At 45.3% G+C, this 23474-nt stretch overlaps 1 protein-coding gene across 2 annotated transcripts in view; it reads left to right on the top strand.

Annotated features, from left to right (window-relative positions):
• DSCAM (DS cell adhesion molecule) overlaps positions 1 to 23474 on the top strand; it is a 337475-nt gene that overhangs the window by 274972 nt on the left and 39029 nt on the right. For both annotated transcript variants that reach the window (XM_088828353.1, XM_055420373.2), the window contains exons 21-24: positions 1901 to 2089; positions 3693 to 3983; positions 7263 to 7439; positions 20764 to 20794. In XM_088828353.1, coding sequence (XP_088684479.1) covers positions 1901 to 2089; positions 3693 to 3983; positions 7263 to 7439; positions 20764 to 20794 — 688 coding nt within the window. The remainder of the gene's footprint in view (positions 1 to 1900; positions 2090 to 3692; positions 3984 to 7262; positions 7440 to 20763; positions 20795 to 23474) is intronic.

The raw sequence follows: 23474 nt of genomic DNA, 5'->3' as shown, positions 1-23474 counted from the left end.
GGACATGGAGTGGAAGGTCTTAGAGATGAAGCCAATTTCAGTAATGAAGACTTTCCAAGCAAAGATGACCAGAAATCCTTGAAATACAGTGGGGGCCAAAGCCATTGACATGGGGGTTCCCATGGCCAATGGTTAGAAAAGCCTCCTAGAAGTGGTTTAAATGGAGGACACGAGAAGGAAAGCACAAGCCCCGCGATGCATGGAGCACCAAGGAGTGGCGAAGTCAGGACACGATGGTGGAAGCTAGACCCAGATCCATCACTCACCTGTCCAGTGCTGAGTGCAGATCAGGAACAGGGAGGGGAAAGCAAGGCCCAGGAAAGAGGAGGGGCCCCAAGGCTGCAGGGGCCCGAGGGCAGGGAAGGAGGAAGCAGTAGAGATGGTGCTGATCATGGCCGCAGGAGGAGCCAGAGATAGGTGACCCATGTGAGACTCATGGAAAACACTGACTGCTGGCAGCTTGGGGTTCGTAGGTTCTGTGGTATGGAGGTGAGAAGTGCTTTCTTCCTGGTGTTAGAATGGAGTTCCATGGACAGGAGAAAAGACGCCAGCATGCTGGTAGAAGGACACCACGCATCAAGCAGGCTAGTCCTGGGCTGTCTGGGTGTGAATGCTTAGGAGACAAGGACAGAACAGACGACATATTTGCCCCAGGAAGGTGGATGGGGTGGCAGGGATGAAGGCTATAACAGGGGTGGGTTTGTCTCCATGGTCACAGGGGCCCAGGAGCATAGGCTTTAGAGTCTGACAGTGGGTTGTGAATCCTGCTCATAAGACCCAAGTGTGATCACCTAACCTCTCTGGACCTGTGTCTTGGTCAGTGCTCTGGAGATGTTAATTACTAAAGCGCAGGGTTATGTGAAGTGGTGTGAATAACGGGCTGTGGATAATGCCCGACACAATGATTGTGGACTAAGCAGAGTTGGCTGAGGAGAGTCCTACCCCTTTTGATAGCTTACCCCTTCTCCAAAGCTCTGGTTCTCTATAAAACCAAATATATACTATATATAATGTAAAAGTGTGACGGTGTTAATAGCTCAGTCTTGTCTGGCTCTCTGAGTTTCCAAGGACTGTAGCCCACCAGGCTTCTCTGTCCATGCGATTCTCCAGGCAAGAATACTGGAGTGGGTTATCATTCATTTTTTCCAGGGGATCTTCCTGACCTGGGAATTGAACCCAGGTCTGCTGCATTGAAGGTGAATTCTTTACCATTTGAACCACCAGAGGACATTATAAAATATATTATATATATTAATATGTGTTTAATAAATAATGTATATATTTATATATACATTGAATATATAACATATATTTATATATGACGGCTTCACTGGTGGCTCAAACCATAAAGAATCTGCCTATAATGCAGGAGGAGACCCGGGTTCAATCCCTGGGTCAGAAAATCCCCTGGAGGAGGACATGGCAACCCACTCCCATATTCTTGCCTGGAGAATTCCATGGACAGAGGAGCCTGGTGGGCTATAGTCCATAGGGTCAGAGAGAATCAGACACAGATGAAGCAGCTTAGCATGCATGCACGTACTATATATGATATATAAAAATAACCCAGCTTCAGACTACACCCGTTCCCGAGGATTGGGCACTTGTGCTCTGAAGATCAGATCTTTAGAGATCAGGTGTCCAGGTATACCCTTTAAAGATAATGGGCAGAACATAGTTTTAACTTCATTACACTCTCCAGCACTCCCACCATGGTAGCATCCGGTGTAGCCTAAGTATCTCATAATCAATATGTCATCACAGCACTTCTCCCAGCCGGATTCAGTGTCCTGAAGCTCAGTTATTCTCTTCTGAAGATATGCAGTTCTGAGAACTCCCCCTGCACACAGTGCAAATGTTCGCAAGTAATGTCCCCGTGACTGCCTTCTGTTTTCCGAAGGATATATACTGCAATACTCTGAGGACAACAGTGAGCAGTGGGGGAGCTTTCCCATCAGCCCCAGCGAACGCTCCTACCGCCTGGAGAACCTGAAGTGTGGGACTTGGTACAAGTTCACTCTCACTGCACAGAACGGAGTGGGACCCGGGCGCATAAGTGAGATCATAGAAGCAAAAACTTTGGGCAAAGGTACGTAAGACTTCTGTTGTTTCTAGAGATCTTCTGTCTTCCAGATCAAAGATGGGGGGGGGAGGGCAGCAGATTGGAGTCACAAAAGACGCATCATGGATCTGTGAGTTTGAAGCTGTTATCCCCGGATGGGTCTGGCAGTGTTTCAGCATATTGAGAGAGATGGCTGGTTTTAACAAAATAGTCTGATTCTCTTTTTCAATTATTTCATTGACAGTTTAAAAGAAGAGTGTCCACAGACATAAAAAATAAGCTTGTGGTCACCAAAGGAGAAAGGTGGAGAGGAGGACTAAATCAGGAGTTTGGATTTAACAGATTCACACTACTGTGTATAAAATAGATCATCAACAAGGACCTACCATATAGCACAGGGAGCTGTACTCACTATTTTGTAATGACCGAAAAGGGAAAAGAATCTGAAAAGAATATATATACACACACACACATATGTATAACTGAATCACTTTGCTCTATACTGGAAACCAATACAACATTGTACATTAACTATACTTCAATAACAATGTTCTTTAAAAAAGAAATGTCATTTGAAAATCAAGGGCTTTGGTGCCAACAGTGCCACTCAGTTCCCAGGCTAAGTAGCCATGAAGTGTGACCTTTGCCCTCTTACCTTCTCCTAAGGCAACCTCCTCCCTTGTCACCTCCTCCCTTCTATTTATAACTGTCACATTGCCTCATAGACTCTGCTTTCCAGGTGAGAAGTCACTGGGGTTGACTGTTAACCTTCAGCATGAGTTGGTTTTTCCTCTGAAAGGTGGACCTTCAGGGAGGCGAACCCCAGGGCAGTGATGTTCAGAGGTGAAATGTGCAGCCCAAAAAAAGCAGCGGGAGGGAGGGATGGAGCTGCACGTGAGTGTAGGCGAGAAGGTGAAGAGAGGGTCTTTGCAGGTTTCCTCCCGCTGACTCTCATCCAGTGGCATAGACCACGTGACAGGCAAGCCAGACATCAGCAGGTGAGGGTGTCATTTGGATGCAGTGCTGAGTTTTGGATAACGCACACTAGGGCTCAGATGATGAAGTGCCAACTTCTGCAGAAATATACCCATCAGGTGCCTGGGCTCCAGTACGAGGCGCTTGGACAGCAAGGGCGCTCTGGGTGCTTCCCACATCCAAGTCTGCCTTCTCCTGGGTCAGGTCCGCGAATGGACACACCAGCCCAGCACATCACAGTGGTTCCTTCAAAGCTATTCGAGGAGGAGGAGTCCCTCAAAGCTACCTGAGAGGCTGTGTCCTGGGCTGATACCCTAAGTTTTGTCCACTAAATAAAACAAACTTTAAAAAAAAAGAAAGAAACACTCAAGGAAGCACATACCTGCAAACAGAACTGTTCTTCAGGGAAATCTAAGATTCACAGAGATAACCACTACCCGCCCAATGTTCCCTTTCACTCCTAGGTTATCTTGGCTGGGACAGCCTGTTGGTTCGTAAGATCCTGGTAAAGAGTGGACAGGTAGCAAGTAGCCTGTGACCCAGACTTGGACTGAGCCCCTTGCCTGCGGGGAAGCAGTCCAAGGGCAGTGCAGTTCGACCTTGATGACCATCACTCACACACCCCGTGGCCTGACCCCCTGTGCCCTCTCCACAGAGCCCCAGTTCTCGAAGGAGCAGGAGCTCTTCGCTAGCATCAATACCACGCGCGTGCGGCTCAACCTCATTGGCTGGAATGACGGCGGCTGCCCCATCACCTCCTTCACACTTGAGTACAGACCCTTCGGGACCACGGTCTGGACCACGGCCCAGAGAACCTCCCTCTCCAAGTCCTACATCCTGTACGATCTGCAGGAGGCCACGTGGTACGAGCTACAGATGAGGGTGTGCAACAGCGCGGGCTGCGCAGAGAAGCAGACCAACTTCGCCACGCTCAACTACGATGGCAGTAAGCTGGCCCTGGCCTCCCGCCTGCATCTCGGGACACGTGCACAAGCTCTCTGTCTCTCTCCCATTCGACTTCCATCCTCGGCGCAATGTGACCCGTGCCCGCAGATCCCCTTAGGCTTGGGGGCCGTCCAGTCTGCTCCCTCCAGGGCTCCCTAGACCAGGTACCCGTGTGCCCATGGCTGAGTTCCAGGAAGGAGGGACTGAGGCCCGGGGACCCTTACTAGGCAGTCAGGGTACAGGAATGACTTCTCTTTGGGCTGAAGGCTTCTCTGCACGTGGTTGGTGCTTGGTCATGACTGTGAGCTAACACTGCTTTTGTTGTCTCCCTCCTCTCTGCCCACCCCATCCCAAACCACATAACAGCTTTCTTTTTTCTCTCATTTAGCCCTTAAATTGCATGTGCAAAAGCAGTTTTCCATACGTGAAGGCGCTTATGTTAGTCTCTGAGAAGAAATAGAGGCACAGATAGAAATCGATTGCAAGGGGTTTCTGAAAACCAGGCAAGGTGTCTCATGACAATTAGTTGACTGAAAATAAGAGAGACATTTTTATCCTTTTTTTCCTACAACTAGCATTGTGGGCCCTTTATTGATGTTGAACAAATGTCAAGCCCAGTGAAGCTAAAGACGGTCTAACATTGATGGTTCTGCAATCAGGGAATTTCAGAGAGTCCTAACTAGAAGCAAGTTGAGCTGATTTTTGCAACTTTGCAGCAGTGGTCCACTCTGGGAAAGGCAGTGACTGAATTAGGTGCTGTGCTCATTTGTAAAAACAGTCTCCACTGGTCAGATAATTTGCAGCTGTGGGCTCAACTCCCTCAGAGCCCCTGTCCAGCATCTACCTACCAGGCCAGACCAAGGCGCTGGGTGACTTACCCAGAAAGTCTGTGCCTGAGCAAACAGCCCCTACTGTATTCTTCACTGGAAAGGCTAAGCTCCTCTGCTTGTGTGCATTCAGGATCTTGCCTTAATTAAAGCCCTGGCAGGAACTTCCCTGGAGTACTGGTTATCCTGTCCTAAGAAAAGAGAGTCCATAAACCCAAGGAGCCTGGGACATGACTAAAGGATGCTCTGAAGGTGACGTGGACTCAGCTCCTCCCTTAGACATTTTCTCCTGGTCAGTCTCGACCGGCCCTGGGCTTGTTCCTCCCACCCTGGTACACAGTAAACCCACCCTGGAATCTGCTGCACAAATTCCTCCTCAGCCAGAGCACAGGCTCGCCCCCCAGCATTTCAGGCCTTGGTGGGGTGAAGGCAAGAAGGTGCCTGTGTGGGAGTCCTGGAGCTGGTGATACCAGCCTGGGCTCCCGCCCTCAAGGCCCTTGATCCAGCTCCCAGAAGTGAGGCTACTCCTCAGAAACCCTGCTCCTCCCGGGCCACATCACTCTAATCTCCTGGCCTCAGTCATTAGTGACATCAGCCTCCGAGAGGCTCCATCACAGAGCATCAGCCACCATAGAGCAGCACGTCTGACCTGCTTTCTCCTCCAACTCTGTTTCATTCTTTGACCTGACAAAATAAAGGGCTTTGACGCTGACCAAATGTTTTCCCTAGTGTTTAAAGGCTCCCCAAAGTCCTTTGCGAGCAGGGTATACATTTGAGCAGAAAGTATGTTTCTTGCTTCAGATGACGGACGTCCAATAATTTGCCTTTCAATCATCCCACTCTGGTGCCCAGCCTCACTGTAATCTGTGTGGTCCAGAGCTTAGGGCTTCAAGGTGCGCGTTGGTGATAGGCTTACAGCTAATCGTTTAATTAGCAACCTCTCACATAAAGCATTTGAAACTGTCATTCTTACTTACAAAGTGCTCTGCAGACTTTAAATGATTATTTTCTAGAAGAAACATCCTCACTTTATCCAGGATCTCAGATTAGAATCATGAAAAACGTCCTACATGTAAAATGTTCTGAAATCTAAGATGATTTTATTACACTAGAAAGAAAAATGCATATGTCTATTTTCCTTGAAAAAGGTTACGTATTTCTTTGAACCAACCTTGTGGATATATAGCTTTAATATCTCTTGTTTCACTTCTGCCTGAAGAATTTCTTTTCATTTGGGGGAAAACAAACATTGACGATTAGCTTTCTGTCTGTACTAGTCAGATTTCAGATCCTTCTGTATTTTTCTCTGGACTCTTTCTTCTGCCATTCCCTCAGTCAGGTGTTTGTACTGGTCCTGTGTCATCTTGGTTTTGCAGATCCATCCCTTACCTGCATCCCCTTTTGTGCCTCTTACCTGAGTTCTGAGCATTTGCAGACCTGGGGCTCCAGCCAAAACCAGTGTTTATAAGTTGGAAGAATGATGTTATTGGCCTTAGCAGACAGCAGAGGGGCCTGGTGTTCTTATCCCTGCTCTACTCACTAAAAGCAGGACACAGACACTTTTTGTTCAAAGGGAAATTATATTATTTTTGCATTATTTTTCCTAAATTACTGACTTCCTGGCCCTTGTTTTACATGGAAAATACAGAAGACTGGAGCATCCTTTCATAGTGGTGGATGCCAAAATTCAAGCTCCATGAAAGGGGATGCCTGTGTTTGAATCTCTGGACCCATTTTGTTCAGCCTCTCAGCAGAAGGCAGCTTAAGGCAGCTCAGAGTTCAGACTGCTTAAGTGTTTCCTTGTAATTCTAAATAATCTGAACTTCAGGGCATTATAAGGGTCAATAAATAGCTTGCTTTAGAGACCTGGATGACTTCTCTTTGAAAAGTTGATTTTGCTCTAATGTCCTGAAACGAGACTTTTAAAAGTAGATTTGGTCTTATGTCCATGACAAAAAGCAATGAAATAACCAAAGAAAAGAGATTTTCAGCTCCTTTAAGCAGGTCTATCTGGTACAGTCTCCCCAAGCCTGCCTTCTGTCCACTTGCCAAACCCATTGTTCCTTCTTTGATGTGCAATTTTTCAAACCACCACTCTCAATTGTGTTCTGGGTGACACTCAACTCCAGGTAAATGCATGTGACTTTTTAAAGCACCCAGCCTGGATATTATGCTTTCAAGTGTCTGCACCCAGCACGTTACCAGTGAAGTCCCTTTCAAAGAAATGGGATTTGTCCTTTGCGCAGATTCTAGTTCCATGTTCTGTAGAGTAAGCACAGGAGGGAAGTGCGTGAGGAAAGAAATTAGCAAGGATCTAGATGAAGAGTCCCTTTCATCTTCATTTCCGTGGACGTCCTCGGATCACTCGCGCGGTTCCTATAACCCATCATCCCTAAAATCTCCGCCATGCTGTCGTCATTAACAGCCGCCTAACATCATGACCCTGTTTTCAGGTACAATCCCCCCACTCATTAAGTCAGTTGTCCAAAGCGATGAAGGGCTGACGACCAACGAGGGGCTCAAGATGCTGGTGACCGTCTCCTGCATCCTGGTGGGGGTCCTGATGCTGTTTGTGCTCCTGCTGGTGGTTCGGAGGAGGAGGCGCGAGCAGAGGCTGAAGCGGCTGAGAGGTGAGTGGAGGCTTGGCCGTCCCCCTGCGCAGTGAGACCAACGGCTAGCTGGGGGGATCTCACCCCACGGAATGCCTTTCCCTCTCTGGGCCGGATCCCCAGGCTGCCTGGTTCTGTGACCCGTGATGTTCCTTGAGCAGGGTGTCAGGGCCTCGTGGGCAAGTCACACAAAAGTTACTACTCAGAAACTGGGTGAAAGCCAACCTCTTTCAAGTGTCCTAAATCCTATCTTGTCAGTAGGGCAGGCCAAGAGAATGACTTTCCCGTGGGTTTGCCAACAACCACTCTTTAATTTTCAGTCTCTGCAGCAATGCTACCAATTACGGCCTCCTTTAAAAAGACCTGTCTGATGGACTCTGGGAATGAGAACTACTTTATTGCCGGGAAGAGGAAATTGAGGGTTTATGGTCCTGGGAAAGCATTGTGAGGCAGAAAACACACACTTTCCTGAATTAGAAACTGGAGTGGAATCCTGGTGTAAGAGTTTCGCTTTAACTAATAGAAAATAAAATAATAGATGATGATAACTTGGGCCAGACAAGAGCCATTGTCCGCAGCACCATTATTACGCTGTCCAGCTCTGTAGATTATGTGCAACGGAGCTATTTCCAGGTCCTGTGCAGCAGCCCTACAGGCCCTGGCTCTGCGGTGTGAGAACAATGACTTCTTTCAAATACAAAGCCCTGGGCAGGACAGAGTTCTCTGAGTCCCTCCTCTTTACCTGTCAGGGTATTGAGTAAATCCAAGTTTCGGTAGAATGCATGTCCAAGCTGTTTGCACTTGAGTGTCAGTGCGGTGAGGGGAATGCAGCATCCCCTGTGTTCTTCAGATTTGCATTTGAAAGACAAGCCTGGAAGCTCTGTCCTTAAGATGTCTCTGGGATATCCCCAAGCCCTGCTGGTAGATCTGGCCATTGACCTCTTGTACAATTAACCATAGACCAATTAGATCAGCAGGACAGGGGGATATTTCCACCTGTCTTCTCATAGCCAGGGCATCTTCTTGATATAGCTCTGTTAGGTAGTTAGAATAGGAAACAAGTGTCCAAAATGGCAGTGGCTAAAGACAAGGAAGGGAAAAGCCTGCAAAAATAGAACAAAGGAAGGTCAAAGGAAGGTCCGAGGACCTGAGTGAGGACCTCAGGTAGAACAAACAGCACTCCTGGCTAGCCCAGTTTGCATAGGCCCGGAGGAGGGTAGAAACATATGAAAAAAGGAGCCAAAGGACCCTCTCTCTCTATTTCTCTCTCTCCCGCACGCTGGCACGCTCCCCCACTCTCTTCTCTTTGCATCTTTGGGTCAGCATGCCCTCACACCTCGAGGATGGGTTCTCTTGCTATTTTCTAAATAAAATAGAGCTGTAACACTGTTTTGTCTAAGAGCTATAATATGGTCTGTCCAAGACCCAAGAGCTGTGACGCGCCGAGGGCTTTAATGACCCTCACTCCAAATCTTTGTTGTGACGAGACAGAACCGAGAAGCATACACTCACCTGACAGTAAGCACAAAACAGGAAGCAATTAATTGCAACTGGGAAGGAAAGGGGGTGCCATTTATGAGAACAGCATCATAAGATCATCGTATTGCCGAATCTATTGAGAAATTCAATATCAGGTGTGCTGTATTGGATTCCGTTCACAAGTGTTCATCGTTAAAATTTGAAAAGGACTTTTTTAAAAAATAAGGTTTTAGTTATGAATTTTTGGCTGTGCTGGGTGTTCACTGTTGCACGGGCTTTATTCTAGTTGTGGTGAGTGGAGGCTACTCTCTAGTTGTGGTGCAAGGGTTTCTCATTGCAGTGGCTTCTCTTGTTGTGGAACACAGGCTCTAGGCACATGGGCGCAATAGTTGCAGCTCCCAGGCTCCAGAGCACAGGCTCAGGAGCTGCGACACACAGGCTTAGCTGCTCCACAACATGTAGGATCTTCCCGGACCAGGGATCAATCTTGTATCTCCTGTATCAGCAGGTGGATTCTTTACCACTGACCACCAGGAAAGCCTCCAAAATGACTTTTTTAACCCTCCCCCCGCCTTTTTTTTACCCAAAACAGAAACCCATAGCCTGGCCTTAGGGACATTGTTATTGAGGTACCAAGGCTGTCTGTTCTTGTTACACTTAGATTGAACTGGCTACATTTAGAAGACTAGAAATTGTCCATATAACATTCTTAAAAGCCAACGGTAACACTTTCTCATCCATCATTCCTGTTTGATCGCAAGGATTTACCTACAAATGTGTTAAAGACTAAATCCCTCCCAGCATCCCCCACCCTCTGCTAAATTCACCTTTTCTTTTTGCCCTGGCCCCTGTTGCTTCCTTTCACCTCCCCAGCTATTGTCTGATTTTCCTCTTCTATTTAACAACTTGAACACCACAACCTCGCTCTTCTCTGCCAAGAGCAAGAAAAAGATGCTAACGCTGTCACATATTCTTCCTGGTGCATTTGAGTCAGACCGGTGGCAGGTGGGAGTCCTTTCTTTTTGTTCTTCACAGTCCCTTGTAATTTAGTTATTGCCTTGCAAGGACTCTGTCTAGAAAATATCCTGGGCTGGCATTTTTATTGTTGGTACCTCTGCTGTCCCACACCGCTATTTTCTCACTGGTCTCGGTGAAGAGAGCAACTCGTCACATCCTCAAGTCCAACCTTTCATTCCCCGGAAACGATTTTGTTTTCTTTGTGCCCGAGCAGAGAGAGAGCTAGCACAAAGGTTTCAGCAGGGGGAGAAAATAAGTGCTGTGGCAAAGAAGATGTATTCATGGGAGATGTTGAGGAGCAAAGAATCCCAGAGAAGTAGCTGGCAGGGAACAAAGGTATCTGCAGTCTTGCATTTTACTTGCCTAATAAAAGCTTCCAAGTCAAGAGTTTGATGTGAGGGTAGGAAGAAGGGAAAACGATCAGATATCTCATCCCGTAGCCTTCCAAATGGCAGGTTTTACTTTGGATACACTGAAATATTCAATTCAGCACATTCTCTCTGATTATCTTCCATGGGCCAGATGCAACGTTTTTTAAAACTAACTGTAAAATTTTCTTATTAACCATCTCTATTTGATCACAAGAGTTTGGCTAGGTCCTGGAGAGAAAAGAAAGGTTACTAAGATTCTGTCCCAGGACGATGGAAGCTGATACCCTAGTGGCAGTCAGCAAAGGCTTTTACGTGGGACGTGCTCATCTTTCTATAACATTGAAAAATGCACCATAAAAGGGCAGGGTGAGTGACTAGGGCTATTGGGAGAATCAGTGAAAGGTCAGAAAAGAAAGTGAAAGTGTTAGTTGTTCAGTCATGTCCAACTCTTTGCGACCCCGTGGACTGTAGCCCACCAGGATCCTTGGTCCATGGGACTCTCCAGGCAAGAATACTGGAGTGGGTTGCCATGCCCTCCCCCAGGGGATCTTCCTGACCCAGGGATGAAACCCAGGTCTCCTGCATTGCAGTCAGATTCTTTACCAACTGAGTCACATAGGAAACCCAGAAGGCCAGACCCTGCCCCCCAAAGATCTGTCTTTTAGGTTTGAAGGGCCCTTGAACTGGTATGTTAATTAATAATACAACATATTTCCCATTCACTCATTGGAGGAAACTAGAGCCACAGAGTTTAAGGTAGTAGGTGCCCGTCTATTAAACAGAGTCCATTAGTAGAATCATTCAGTTACCACCTGACCCACATAAGGCACAGATCATGTCCCTGGGTTAGAATGAGTTCAAATATATTTACAGATTGAATGGCTTCATACAATATTTTATTGTGTAAAATAAGGACATTTCTAATAATAGGTCAGTGTTTCCTGAGCAGCTACCCTTCAGGATCAAAACTGGAAATAGGAAAATTTGGATTATAGAAAAATACTGCAGGGGTTCCTAATGAACACTGTAAGATCAACTCCATACCATTGACCTTGTTTGATTGCTATATGCTGCTCAGTGTTTACAAGTAGGTTTGTTTCACTGTATTGACAAGCCACCTAATTAGATAACGCACCATAACGTGCTTTATATAAATTTTTTTTAAAAAAAAGAAAGAAAGAAAATGGGACTCAGGCAGTTTAGCCAACCTATATTCTTCCTTCCTGAGTGCATTACTAATTTTAGAGCCTAGCGACCTCCTAAAGTCTAAATTGTCTTCAAGTGCTACATTTTTTTTTTTAATCTATAACCTTATCCACAAGTTCAGAAGCCACATTTTGCTTTGAATGATGCCCTGATTTTTTCCTACTGCTAGCTCCTTTGAAGTTCTAGGTTATAGAATAAATCACTGGCTGGACCCATGATCCCAGCAGTGCCAAATTATAAAAATTTGATACCCATGTCAAGTAATCAAGGCCGGGGTCACTAAAAGCTTCCCCTCTTAGTATGAGTTTACCCAAGAGGGTGCAAAGTACCCAACCAGTGTGGATCAACTGGCAGTGCCAAGCCAAAAAGCTGCTTCCAACGTTTCAAATAAGCTAAAGACAAAAATCAGTGGATGACGTAAAATCTGACCTTCTTCCCTTGATCAGAAGCATATTTATTATTTGAAACATGGTTTCAAATGGATTAATAGTTTAAAGCCGATTAGTTCCGGAAGATCATTCCTAAAGAGAATGTGGCCTTTGGTCATCCACAGGCATGGCTGAAGGGGTGGGCCATGACTGTTCTAATATTCCATTTATCTGCTCTGCAAATATCTGAGCTAAATCTCTCCTCATCTGTAAGACCAACACTTAGCTTAAACTCTGATAATCTAAAGGAAGAAAGGTGTGCATCTGGGAGCTCAAAGACACTTGGACTCAAGGTAGACTTGTATAAAGGTGGCCATGATACATTGAGTCATATGCATGCAAATGTCCCTGGTGTACCTTAATGAAGGAGTAGTGGGTGGGCCCCCCAGAGATGTCACTGCCGAACTAATAAATGTCCCATCTGAGGCTGAGATGGGATCAGAAGTCTGAAACTGTAGTTCTCAGCTTTACATTTTCTTCCTTCTTTGTTCCTTTCTGTTTTCTTTCTTTTTATCCTTTTGACCTTCATTTCTTAAAAATCATCCTTTCAAAACTTCAAGTGTATTATGGCAGAACTAAATTTTTTAAAAGGGTTTCTATATCTTACAGTGGGAAAGCACAGGGACAGAGGAAAGGTAACAGGGCCAGGCCAGTGGCAGCCATGGAGCGAGGGATGGGGGCACGGGGTGGGCGGGGTGCAGACAGGAGCAGGAGGGAGCCAGGTGGTCTCAACCCAGGGCTTTGCCCTGCCTGTGTGTTATATTTTGTCCATGTTTGTATTTGCAGTTTTCTGAGATGGCAAGAATATATGGTCTTCTTTTCTGGGTTATGTATTTTGTCATGGCTTTGGAATCAGCTTTCATTTGACTAGATGATTGGGGGTCCTTTTTGAGAGCCTATAAAAATGTAAATGCAGGTTTTAGAGCCCTTAGGATAATAGCTGCTTTATGAGCTCCCTTTCAATTCCACAGAAAAGCAGGAGTTGTTGTAAGGGAACTTGCAAGTAAGAGCTTTTGAGAGATGGTAAAGCAGGGGAAGGAAATGGCAACCCACTCCAGTGTTCTTGCCTGGAGAATCCCAGGGACGGGGGAGCCTGATGGGCTTCCGTCTATGGGGTCACACAGAGTCGGACACGACTAAAGTGACTTAGCAGCAGCAAAGCAGGGGAAGGGGCTTCCCAGGTGGCACACACTAGGTAAAGGACACACCTGCCAATGTAGGAGATGTAAGAGATGTGGTTCGATCCCTGGGTTGGGAAGATCCCCTTGAGGAGGGCAGGGCAACCCACTCCAGTATTCTTGCCTGGAGAATCCCATGGACAGAGGAGCCTGGTGGACTACCATTCATAGAGTTGCACATATTTGGACACAACTGAAGGAAATGGTAACCCACTCCAGTATTCTTGCCTGGAGAATCCCATGGACGGAGAAGCCTGATAGGCTACAGTCCACGGGGTCGCATAGAGTCGGACACGACTGAGCGACGAAATGGAACAGAACGGAAGCAGTTTAGCATGCAGGCAAAGCAGGGGGAAATCTGCTACTTTCAGGTTGGTTTTGTGTTTGGGAGGCATGTACATGTGATTGCCCTGGAGAGATATGAAGCAAAGCAAATTCCATTCACTTAACTAGAACTTTGGAGATGAAAGATGATGTGCCTATGAATGACAGTCCTCTTTTTTAAAGAAACATAAGGAACTTCCCTGGTGATCCTGTGCTTAAAGACTTCAACTTTCAATGCAGGGGAGGCAGGTTCCATTCCTGGTCAGGGAACTAAGACCACACATGTCTTGTGGCCAAGAAACCAACACATAAAAATAGAAGCAATATTTTATTAATAACAAATTCAATAAAGTCTTTAAAAATGGTCCACATCAAAAAAAATCTTTTAAAAATAAAATAAGCATTAGAGCATGTACCCAGGACTAGCACAGCTGCAGTGCTGGAGGCCTGTGCTGCCTCACTGATACGAATGCCTATCCCAAGTGCAGACCCCTTGGGAGGGATGATGGTTCACAAAGAACAGGGAACTGGGGAGACCACCCTGTGCTGCTTTTACCCAGCTGGGATGCCTCTTCCCGAAAACTGACCGAACCACAAGTAATTGACAGAGTGCTAGCATTTTCCATGTTTTCTTCTTCCTTTCTCTATAACTCTTTATATTGTCTTGCTTTAGTCTCTTAATAGCTGTGCAAATAGGTATGAATAAACTTGACATCTTGACACTGTTGTGCTCCACTTTGCTGACATGAAAACTGAAGGGAACTTGAAAACCACACATCAGCTAGGTAGGGACTAGCAGGAGAGCTGAGATCACTTTTTTCTACTCAGTCCTTTCTTCATGATACTTCTTCAGTTTTGACACATTCAGGAAAGAAATAGTCTGTCACATCCATATTAAGCTAGCTTAAAAAGATGTGTCAAAGAAACATGGAATTAAACACAAAATCAGTCTATTAACACAAAATCAATAATGACTTTATCATTTTATTTTCCCCCATGAAAGATATTTGGTTTGTTCATTTCCTATCTCTATATTCATTACCACCCAGTTTAGTTCAGTTCAGTCGCTCAGTCGTATCCGACTCTCCGCGACCCCATGAATCACAGCACGCCAGGCCTCCCTGTCCATCACCAACTCCATCATTCGAACTCATGTCCACAGGGTCGGTGATGCCATCCAGCCATCTCATTCTTGGTCGTCCCCTTCTCCTCCCGCCCCCAATCTTTCCCAGCATCAGAGTCTTTTCCAGTGAGTCAACTCGTCGCATGAGGTGGCCAAAGTATTGCAGCTTCAGCCTTAGCATCAGTCCTTCCAATGAACACCCGGGATTGATCTCCCTTAGAATGGACTGGTTGGATCTCCTTGCGGTACAAGGGACTCTCAAGAGTCTTCTCCAACACCACAGTTCAAAAGCATCAATTCTTCGGCGATCAGCTTTCTTCACAGTCCAACTCTCACATCGCCCCCCTATATTTAAAAAAAAGGATTCCTTTTTGCTTGACTGTCCTTAACCTATTGCCCTTCTCTCCATTTCTTTCCCCCTCTGAATTCTTGAAAGACTCTTTGACAGTCAACTATATCATGTCTCACAAGCTCCTCTGAATCCTGGCTCACTGCTCCCCAACCCCTCAAATGAAAATGCTCTCCTAAAGGCAGGGGGTCAGTTACCTTAAGATCCCCAAATTCTCCTTTCAACTATCATCTTCCAGCCCTCTTTGCACATTCAGAGTGTTCAGTTCAGTCAGTCCAGTTCAGTCACTCAGTCGTGTCCGACTCTCCGCGACCCCATGAATCACAGCACGCCAGGCCTCCCTGTCCATCACCAACTCCCAGAGTTCACTCAAACTCATGTCCATCGAGTTGGTGATGCCATCCAGCCATCTCATTCTCTGTCGTCCCCGTCTCCTCCCGCCCCCAATCCCTCCCAGCATCAGAGTCTTTTCCAGTGAGTCAACTCTTCGTGTGAGGTGGCCAAAATGTTGGAGTTTCAGCTTTAGATGAACACCCAGGACTGATCTCCTTTAGAATGGACTGGTTACCACATGTTATTTTTTGAAATTGCTTTTTTCCATCATTGAGTATCACTAGGAAAGCCTGGTAACCTGTCTCCATCATCTCCCAGACCGAAAGATGAAGGGAAGAGCACAGGGCCAGTGATGGCTATAGAGAAACAGCCAGGGCTTTAGAAAGGTGTCACAAAGTCTAAATCTCACACTGAGCTGAAATTTGTGGGGGAAAAAAAGTGGCAGACAACACAAAAGCACATGGAGCTGTGTTGGGAAAGAAGAAAAAGAATACTTGAGATGATGTTCTCATCTTAACAGATGGCAGGTAGAAGAAGACGGACTCAGCATCTGTTTTACTTTGGTGTGAACCAAGAGAGGTGCTATTCAGATCAGAAAATGTGAAAAAAGAATTCTAGAAAAAGAAGGAAGGATGAGGGGGATTTTGAGAAAGGAAGGGAGGGAGGGATGGAAGGAAGGAAAAGGAAAAAAGATAACTCAGGTTGTTTGAGAAAATCATCAAAGCTTCTGATTATTTAAATTGATTTATTCTTTCAAAACCTACTATGTGCTAGTGATTTTGGGAGGATTGGAGAGGATGCTGCCTAAAGTCATCTTCCTAACTCCTTGCTAGTAGATCAGGCAAGCCAAGCTCACAACAAACTATTACACAGGACCCTAGATGATGAGAACCAAACTGTGGGCACCAGTCGATGCAGTGATAATCCCCAAGAGGGACGCTTTCTCTCACTGGAAAGATTAGCAAAGGTGTCGTGTGGTTCCCCTCCATTGTGTTGTGCAGTCACTCCGTCACGTCTGACTCTTTGTGACCCCATGGACTACAGCACGTCAGGCTTCCTGTCTTCCACTCTCTCCCAGAATTGGCTCAAGCTCATGTCCATTGAGTCGGTGATGCCATCTAGCCATTTCATCCTCTGTCGCCGTTTTCTCCTCCTGCCCTCAATCTTTCCCATCTTCAGGGTCTTTTCCAATGAGTCGGCTCTTTGCATCACGTGGCCAAGGAATTGCAAAACAGCCCAAAGAAAATTTTTTTTAAGATTCTGAACAAAATGTTTTCAGATATGATCCCAAGGACCTTTGTACGTCATCTTTGAACAATCAGATTAGAGATGTTAGGAAGTATACTCCATACCCATTTTCAAAAACCAGTAAGTTCTAGAAACTGTAGAGTGAAGTAAATTAGCTTAGGTTATAGGATAGTTTGTGAGCATCAAAGGACATGATAGGGATCAGCCACAGCCTGGACAAATCCTATTTGCACTTTGACAGGGTTGATAGAGAAGAAAGGACCAGGTTACAGCACTGGGCTGAAACACAGGCGAGCTAAGCTGATTTCTGAGATGGCGTAAATCCAGGTGGGAGCTAATGTAGTAGAGGATGAAAGGCTAAAACCAAGGAGACACAATTTAATAGGGATCATTGGAAAGTCTCCAATGTAAGTTGTGAAAATTCATTTACGTAACATATAATGAGCACTGTGTTCCCAACAGTGGGTAAGAGACTATCAAAAAAATTACCAGTTTCTGGGCTCAGCCTCATTTAATAAAGGACAATAAGAAATCACAGGTCTTCCATAGAAGAGAGTCCCAAGTGGAGAATTGCCTAGAAATTCTGCCATCTGAGGAGTGATTGAGAAAGTTAGAGAATTCAGCCCAGAAAAGAAAACACTGAAGCCAAGCTACCTCGGACATGCCAGCTACCTGGAAACATTCAAATGGCTTCTCAGTGGTTCCAGAAGGTGCCTTTCTTATAGCCAAGGAGAAATTGCATCAAGGGATTTCAACACAAGAATAGGAAGTTGTTTTTCATAATGAATTGTATCCTCAGGAAAAGACTGTGTGTGGCTTTACTGTACCAGAGGCTGCAGATAAAGACAAAAGGGCCATTAGAGAGACAGCGTGAAACCAGGAAGTCATGATGCAAAGTGCCAAGACTGAGCTGAACAGATGCTTAGATGCTAGACAGGTGCAAAGGTCCTCAGAAGCCCAGGGAACCAGAACACCAGTGTCACCTGCTGGGAGGGTGTACAGAGCAGCAAGTCATGTCTAGGGGAGGGTGGGGGCCAGGGCTTGGAGGAACAAAGTCATGGGGGCTCTCAGCAGAGAATGCAAGAACAGAAAACTCAGAGAGGGTTGGCGGTTCAAAGTAAGAGGGAACTGAGCTATAAAGACAACTAGGTCCAGCATGGGAGGCTGGTACCCTGAGCTGAGGGGTCCTATTGGCAGGGAGTCTCCTTTGAGAATTTCAGAGCACAGATGTGACCTAGTGAGGGGTGTGACTCAGAGCCATTTCTGCCCTTTCTGCTGTGGGCAAGCTGCTTAGAGGGCTGAGAGTCTGGAGCTGGGCAGACCAAAGAGGGACATACTGATGAGGAAATGAGAATTGAACTGCAGAGAGAGAAAAAAACCAAAGTCCTAGGGAGACTGATGTGTTGAGTGGGGAGCCCTCAACAGACGTGGAAGCCAGGTCAGTGATGGAGGAGATGTAGGCACCGTCTGGTCAGCAAGGGTGTTGTCTTCCCTGGGGCTGCTGTCAGCCCCGGCTCATTGTAGCATCTGTCCAGGGCACCGTGGAAGGGATTCAGACATTTATCAGAGGAAGATTTGAAAACTCTGTGATGCTCTTAAGATACCACGACTCCATGATTTTTAAAATGTTCTCTTAATTTGTCCCACATCCCCTTCTTGCCCCTAAAGAGGAGAGTGTCCAGAGTTCCTTTTCTTCTCCCTGCCCCTTGTATGAACAGAAGATCCAGAACCCATCATATCCTTGACATCTCTCCCAATTGCCTTCCAAATCAGCACACCCCACACACAATTTACTTTAATACATTAAAGGACTCGATATGTTTAAGCCAGGCATCTCAGCCTGCACCCAAATTGCTGTTTCCTTGCTTCCTGAAGGAGCTCAGAATTCCACCACTGGCTCCTGTGCCCTGGAGCATTCTCCCTGTTAGTGTGTGCTCTCTTTAAGGTGATAACAGTTTTACTTCCTCTCCAACTGACCCAGCCTAAGACAGTGCCCTCCAGGGTGCGTCCCTTGGTCAGCTGTCATGAGGAATGCACTCCTCTGTGTGTCCCTAAGGATATGACATGTTTCCCCCTCTATGTATAAAGCACTTCCCTGGTGGCTCAGATGGTAAACAATCCACCTGCCCTGCAGGAGACCAGGGTTCAATCCCTGGTCAGAAAGATCCCCTGGAGAAGGGAATGGCTACCCACTCCAGTATAAAAAACTTTGAGGATAGTGATTTTAAAAGCGTTTATATCAACAGACACTAGTTATGATTTCCTACTCAGCTGCAGCAAATGATTGAATGTATCTGGGTCCCAGTTTCCTGATTTCTGAAGGAGGGCTCAGAAATTTCCAGGCAGATGGATATAAAGGGGACGTGGGCTGGCAGTCCGAAATAACTGGCACATCCGGGTTCCTAGGACGTGACCCTAGTTCACTTGGTCCCACCCCCCGGGAGACATTCATGCCTGGTCCCTGATGCCAACTGTGCCATCCAGACTCTCCACCAGCTTCACTCTCCACCAACTCTCAGCTTCCCCAAGGGCCGGGGGCGGCTCACAGAAGAAGTGAGTTTCCGTGAATATAATGTTGCTCACAGTTTCAGATGAGTCAGAAGGAGGAAATAGTAGTCAAGACAGACAGAGAAAGAGACCCACTGTAAGGCGATGAGCATAGGGAAAGGTAGACCAAAGAGGCTTTGGGTACCAAAGCATGTGGATGAAGCTGCCTATTAATTGTAGACACAGAAATTTTGCTTTGGAGCTTGTAAGTACCAGAGGGACCTCTATCCCCACTGGTTGGAAGCTGTCTTTCCTTGGCACATTGATAGGGGAAAAAAAATCACAGGAGAGAAAGCTGTGGTGATTAGCTTCAGGAATAGAAAAAGAATGATGATGGTGTCAGAACAAGGAACGCAGATCCATCCTGAAGACGTTTAAGTCTGAGTTCCCTTCACATTGTGAGCTGACATGCAGCGTTTTACTCTTTGGAATTCCAGCCTCTTTTCAGAGTGTTGAACTAGCCAGTGCTTGGTTGTTCCATACAGCTAATTAATCCCAAGCTTCTGGCACCTTATATATGTGTATGTGTATATTTACTTTGCAAGTGTTAAACCATTCAGGAAGAGAAGAAGCTTATCTTGTCTTTGCAGATAAATGTAAAGCCACGAGATGGGAAATTCAATGCTGCTTTGCCTTCTTTGCTTTGCCATATGGATGGGGTGAAGGGAGCTGTTTCACTTCCCAGACTGAATCCATCTGTGCACAAGCCCGGGGCCTCCTTGTAAGGTGGGACCTGGCACGGCTGACTTGAAGAGCAGTGCTTTGGTTCACAGGATGACTGCCTATGTGTGGTTATTCCTGCAACTGTCCATCCACACCTCCCAGTTACAGCATCCTGCTCCCTGACACGAAAGCAACTGCATTCATGGGTCATCTCCCAAACACGAAAATGCTCCAACAAATGCATTGCTTCACTCACACTCGCAGTCAGCTGAATCCATCCCCAGAAAGTTCCATTCATTGAACATTTAACATCAAAGCTTTTTATAGAAAATTGAAAGAAAAATATGAAGAAGACCCTTGTGTTCTAAGAAAGGAAACATCCATTTTTTTTGCCAGGATAAAAATGTGTAAAAGGAAAAATTATGTTTTAAGGGAAATTAGAATTTCAAAATGATGCCATCCAAAAAGTTTTCTAAAAATTTACATCATTTTAGGCAGGATTTCTTTTATCAGGAGTGGCTGTGATTCATGGAGTCGCAAAGATTGAGTGGCTGAACTGAATTGAACTGAACCAGTTCTTGGTAAACAGTGTCCTCAGAGGAAAGAAATTAAAAAGAGTTTTACTTCTGAGTTTGAAATAAACATCTAGGTTTCCAGACATAGTGATATGCAGTGTATACAATTCTTGGATCAACCAAACAGATGCATAGCTCTCTAATAATGACCTTTTTAAAATGTCATAAGCTTTTTCATTTTGATAACAAAAAGAATGGATTAATGAATTACTTTCAAGATGTTCATTTTCTGACTTCTGAAAATAAAGTTGGTTTTTGAAAAGTGACAAATGAATAGGTTATAATAAAACCTTTATCACGTATCTGAGAGTTTTTGTGGCTATTTATATGTGCCTCATTTAGAAGAAATAAGGAACCCATAAAAGTTTCAGTTATTAGTAGTTATCTCAATATAAAATTACATTTAAAAATGGCTATTGTTATCTGTAGAATATTTGTCAGAAATGCTTAAGTGAATGTTACTGAGTCGTTTATCTTGTACTAACATTAGCTTTCTTTCCCCAGATGCAAAGAGTTTAGCTGAAATGCTCATGAGGTAAGAAAAAGACCTAGTATCCTAAATATCATGTTTAAAAGAGCAATTTCCAACTTGTTTTGATGATTTCTTTTTGTTTAATAACAGTCTCAATAATCCATTTTCTGTCTGACATATAGTTTTCATTCTAGGAAACTAAATATCCATGTAATGCCTAGTTGGAGTAGATACCAAGTAATGCATTGTTATGCACACTGTAGGTAGTTGTCTTATTGGCTAGTCTCAACCAATAGAGTATTTCCCACTAACCTGAGAATAAGGAGACACATTATAAGTATCAATAAAAAGCTTTGGTTTTGCTTCCACCAAATATGCCATCTTGAGGTCAGGCCTTCTTGCTAACGTTAGCCAGGTGAGAAGGAATCCGCAAAATTGATGGGCTGATCACTAAAACCTCTCTTTGCCCTCACCTCCCACGGCTTCTGCAGCACCCCCTCCACCAGAGCACCCACCAACTTCTGCTGCAAATGTCCGTTTAGTCTGGCCTCAGAGGTCACAACCTGTCTCATCACTGAGTTAGGAGAAACCAGCACTGTAATTGTTCCACTCATAGCTATTGAATAGATGAACAACTAGGCGTAACTGAATAAGAGCATGTTCATAACTGTACAAGCCACTCCAATATTTGCACGGTCTATAGTAAAAATTTAGACCAAAAGTAACAGTAGGATAATCAGTGTCTAGGAACCAGGTAAGAAGAATGTCAGGGGAATTCTCTGACAGTCCGGTGGTTAGGAGTCAGCACTTTCACTTCCTGGGGCCTGGGTTTGATCCCTGGTGAAGAAACTAAGATCCTGCAAGGTACAACCAAAATGAAAAAAGAAAAGAAAAACATCAGGGCCCCGATGGTGACTTTGACATTGTCATTCTAGGATGACTAATGTAGAAGAAAAAGCAATGGCATATAAGGTCTCTTCCCACCCCCTACCCCACCACAGTTGGCTTTAACATCCTCCCTTACCTTTGCTTATTAAAGTAGTACTTTTTTTATCATTCACAAAGAGACGTGTCCATAGCAGTATCCTGAAGATCTAAGACAGAGTTTGAATACCATTGGCCCATGGATTATGTTTCTCACGGACACCTTTGTTTGCCCATGCTGTGTTTTAAAACAATATGAATTGTTAGTAACAGATAATGAAGGACTCAAAGATGACTCTGAAATCTTTGGTGTGAGCAGTTAGATAAACATTGGTGCCATATGCCGAGATTAGGATGATAGATTTGGTGTATGGACCTTTTTAATGTAGGGCAAAGGAAGGGGATGTCAATCAGAATGAAAGGACTTGCATGGATCATGTTGAACTGAGGATGTTTTTTAAGCTTCCAGTGAAGCTGGTAGCACCAATCTGGAGCTCAGAGTAGAGCTCAGAGATGCAAATGGCCTGTAAATTATCCCCTTCATCTGTCTAATCCCATCACACTAGATCAAACTTGCATGAGAAGATTATGAAAAGCTGTATGAAATGTCTTGGGCCCAGGCTTTTGTGCAAGCCCATCCTGGTTGGCTAGTGGTCACAGGGAAGGCTGCCAGACACATGTGCACTTGTGTTGAACAGATCTGACAAAACATCTGGAAAACAAGCCAGAGTCATTTGATTTATAATAATTATCTAATAAAGTAAGTTATAATGCAGTCTCACAGATATGAAATTGTTGATGACATTTAAAAATCAAGACATTTCACACAAAACAATGGCTTTCTGGCTTCTCTTGGAAGTGCTCTGACCACACGAGACACAGCCTCAATGACCGTGGCTTCTGGACCTGCCTTTGATGCCTCTTTAGAGTGGGTGTGATCTGCTCAGCCCAGGGCCCGTCCCTGTCTCCAGGCCAGTCCACCTCACTGATCTGTGCCTGAGACTGGTGCTTGCAGCTGTGTGTCCTCCCAGACAGCTTCTGGCCACTTCCTTCATCATCACCTAGACCATCGACCTTGCCCAAAGCCCATGTCCCTGGGGGGGGAGGTGCGATTCTTGACAAGTGCAACATTTGTTGCATCAGTATGATGTGGTGTTAGCTTCTCTGCTGTGTTTTCTCCCTCATGAATTCCAGGTAAGACGTCAGAAATCATCCTATTCCTTCTCTGTTAATAGGGGCAATTACCAGGACAGAAAGACCACCTATTGATAAGAACAGGAATCAGTAATGATATTTGCAGGTGACAGTTACCAACATGAAATTAGGAACATTAAAACTAGTAATTACTTCCCCTGATCCTAAAGCTGAAACTCCAATACTTTGGCCACCTCGTGCGACGAGTTGACTCACTGGAAAAGACTCTGATGCTGGGAAGGATTGGGGGCGGGAGGAGAAGGGGACGACAGAGAATGAGATGGCTGGATGGCATCACCGACTTGATGGACATGAGTTTGAGTGAACTCCGGGAGTTGGTGATGGACAAGGAGGCCTGGCGTGCTGTGATATATGGGGTCGCAAAGAGTCGGACACGACTGAGCGACTGAACTGAACTGAACTGAAGATATTTAAGGCAATTTTCTTCCAAAGGATGAAAATGATTGAAAAGGAGGAGAATTTCCAAGCTCCTCACATAGGTGGATTTTTATGGGATTAATTTAGAAGTAAAAGCAATGAGGGAGGGGATATATATATATAATTATGACTGATTTATGTTGTTGCACAGCAGAAACCAACACTACATTGTAAAGCCATTATCCCC

This window comes from Moschus berezovskii, chromosome 1 (assembly GCF_049115385.1).
Source record: "Moschus berezovskii isolate FMDL1 chromosome 1, NW_MosBer_1.0, whole genome shotgun sequence".
NCBI lineage: Eukaryota > Metazoa > Chordata > Mammalia > Artiodactyla > Moschidae > Moschus > Moschus berezovskii.
This window is presented reverse-complemented; position numbering and strand designations above follow the sequence as displayed.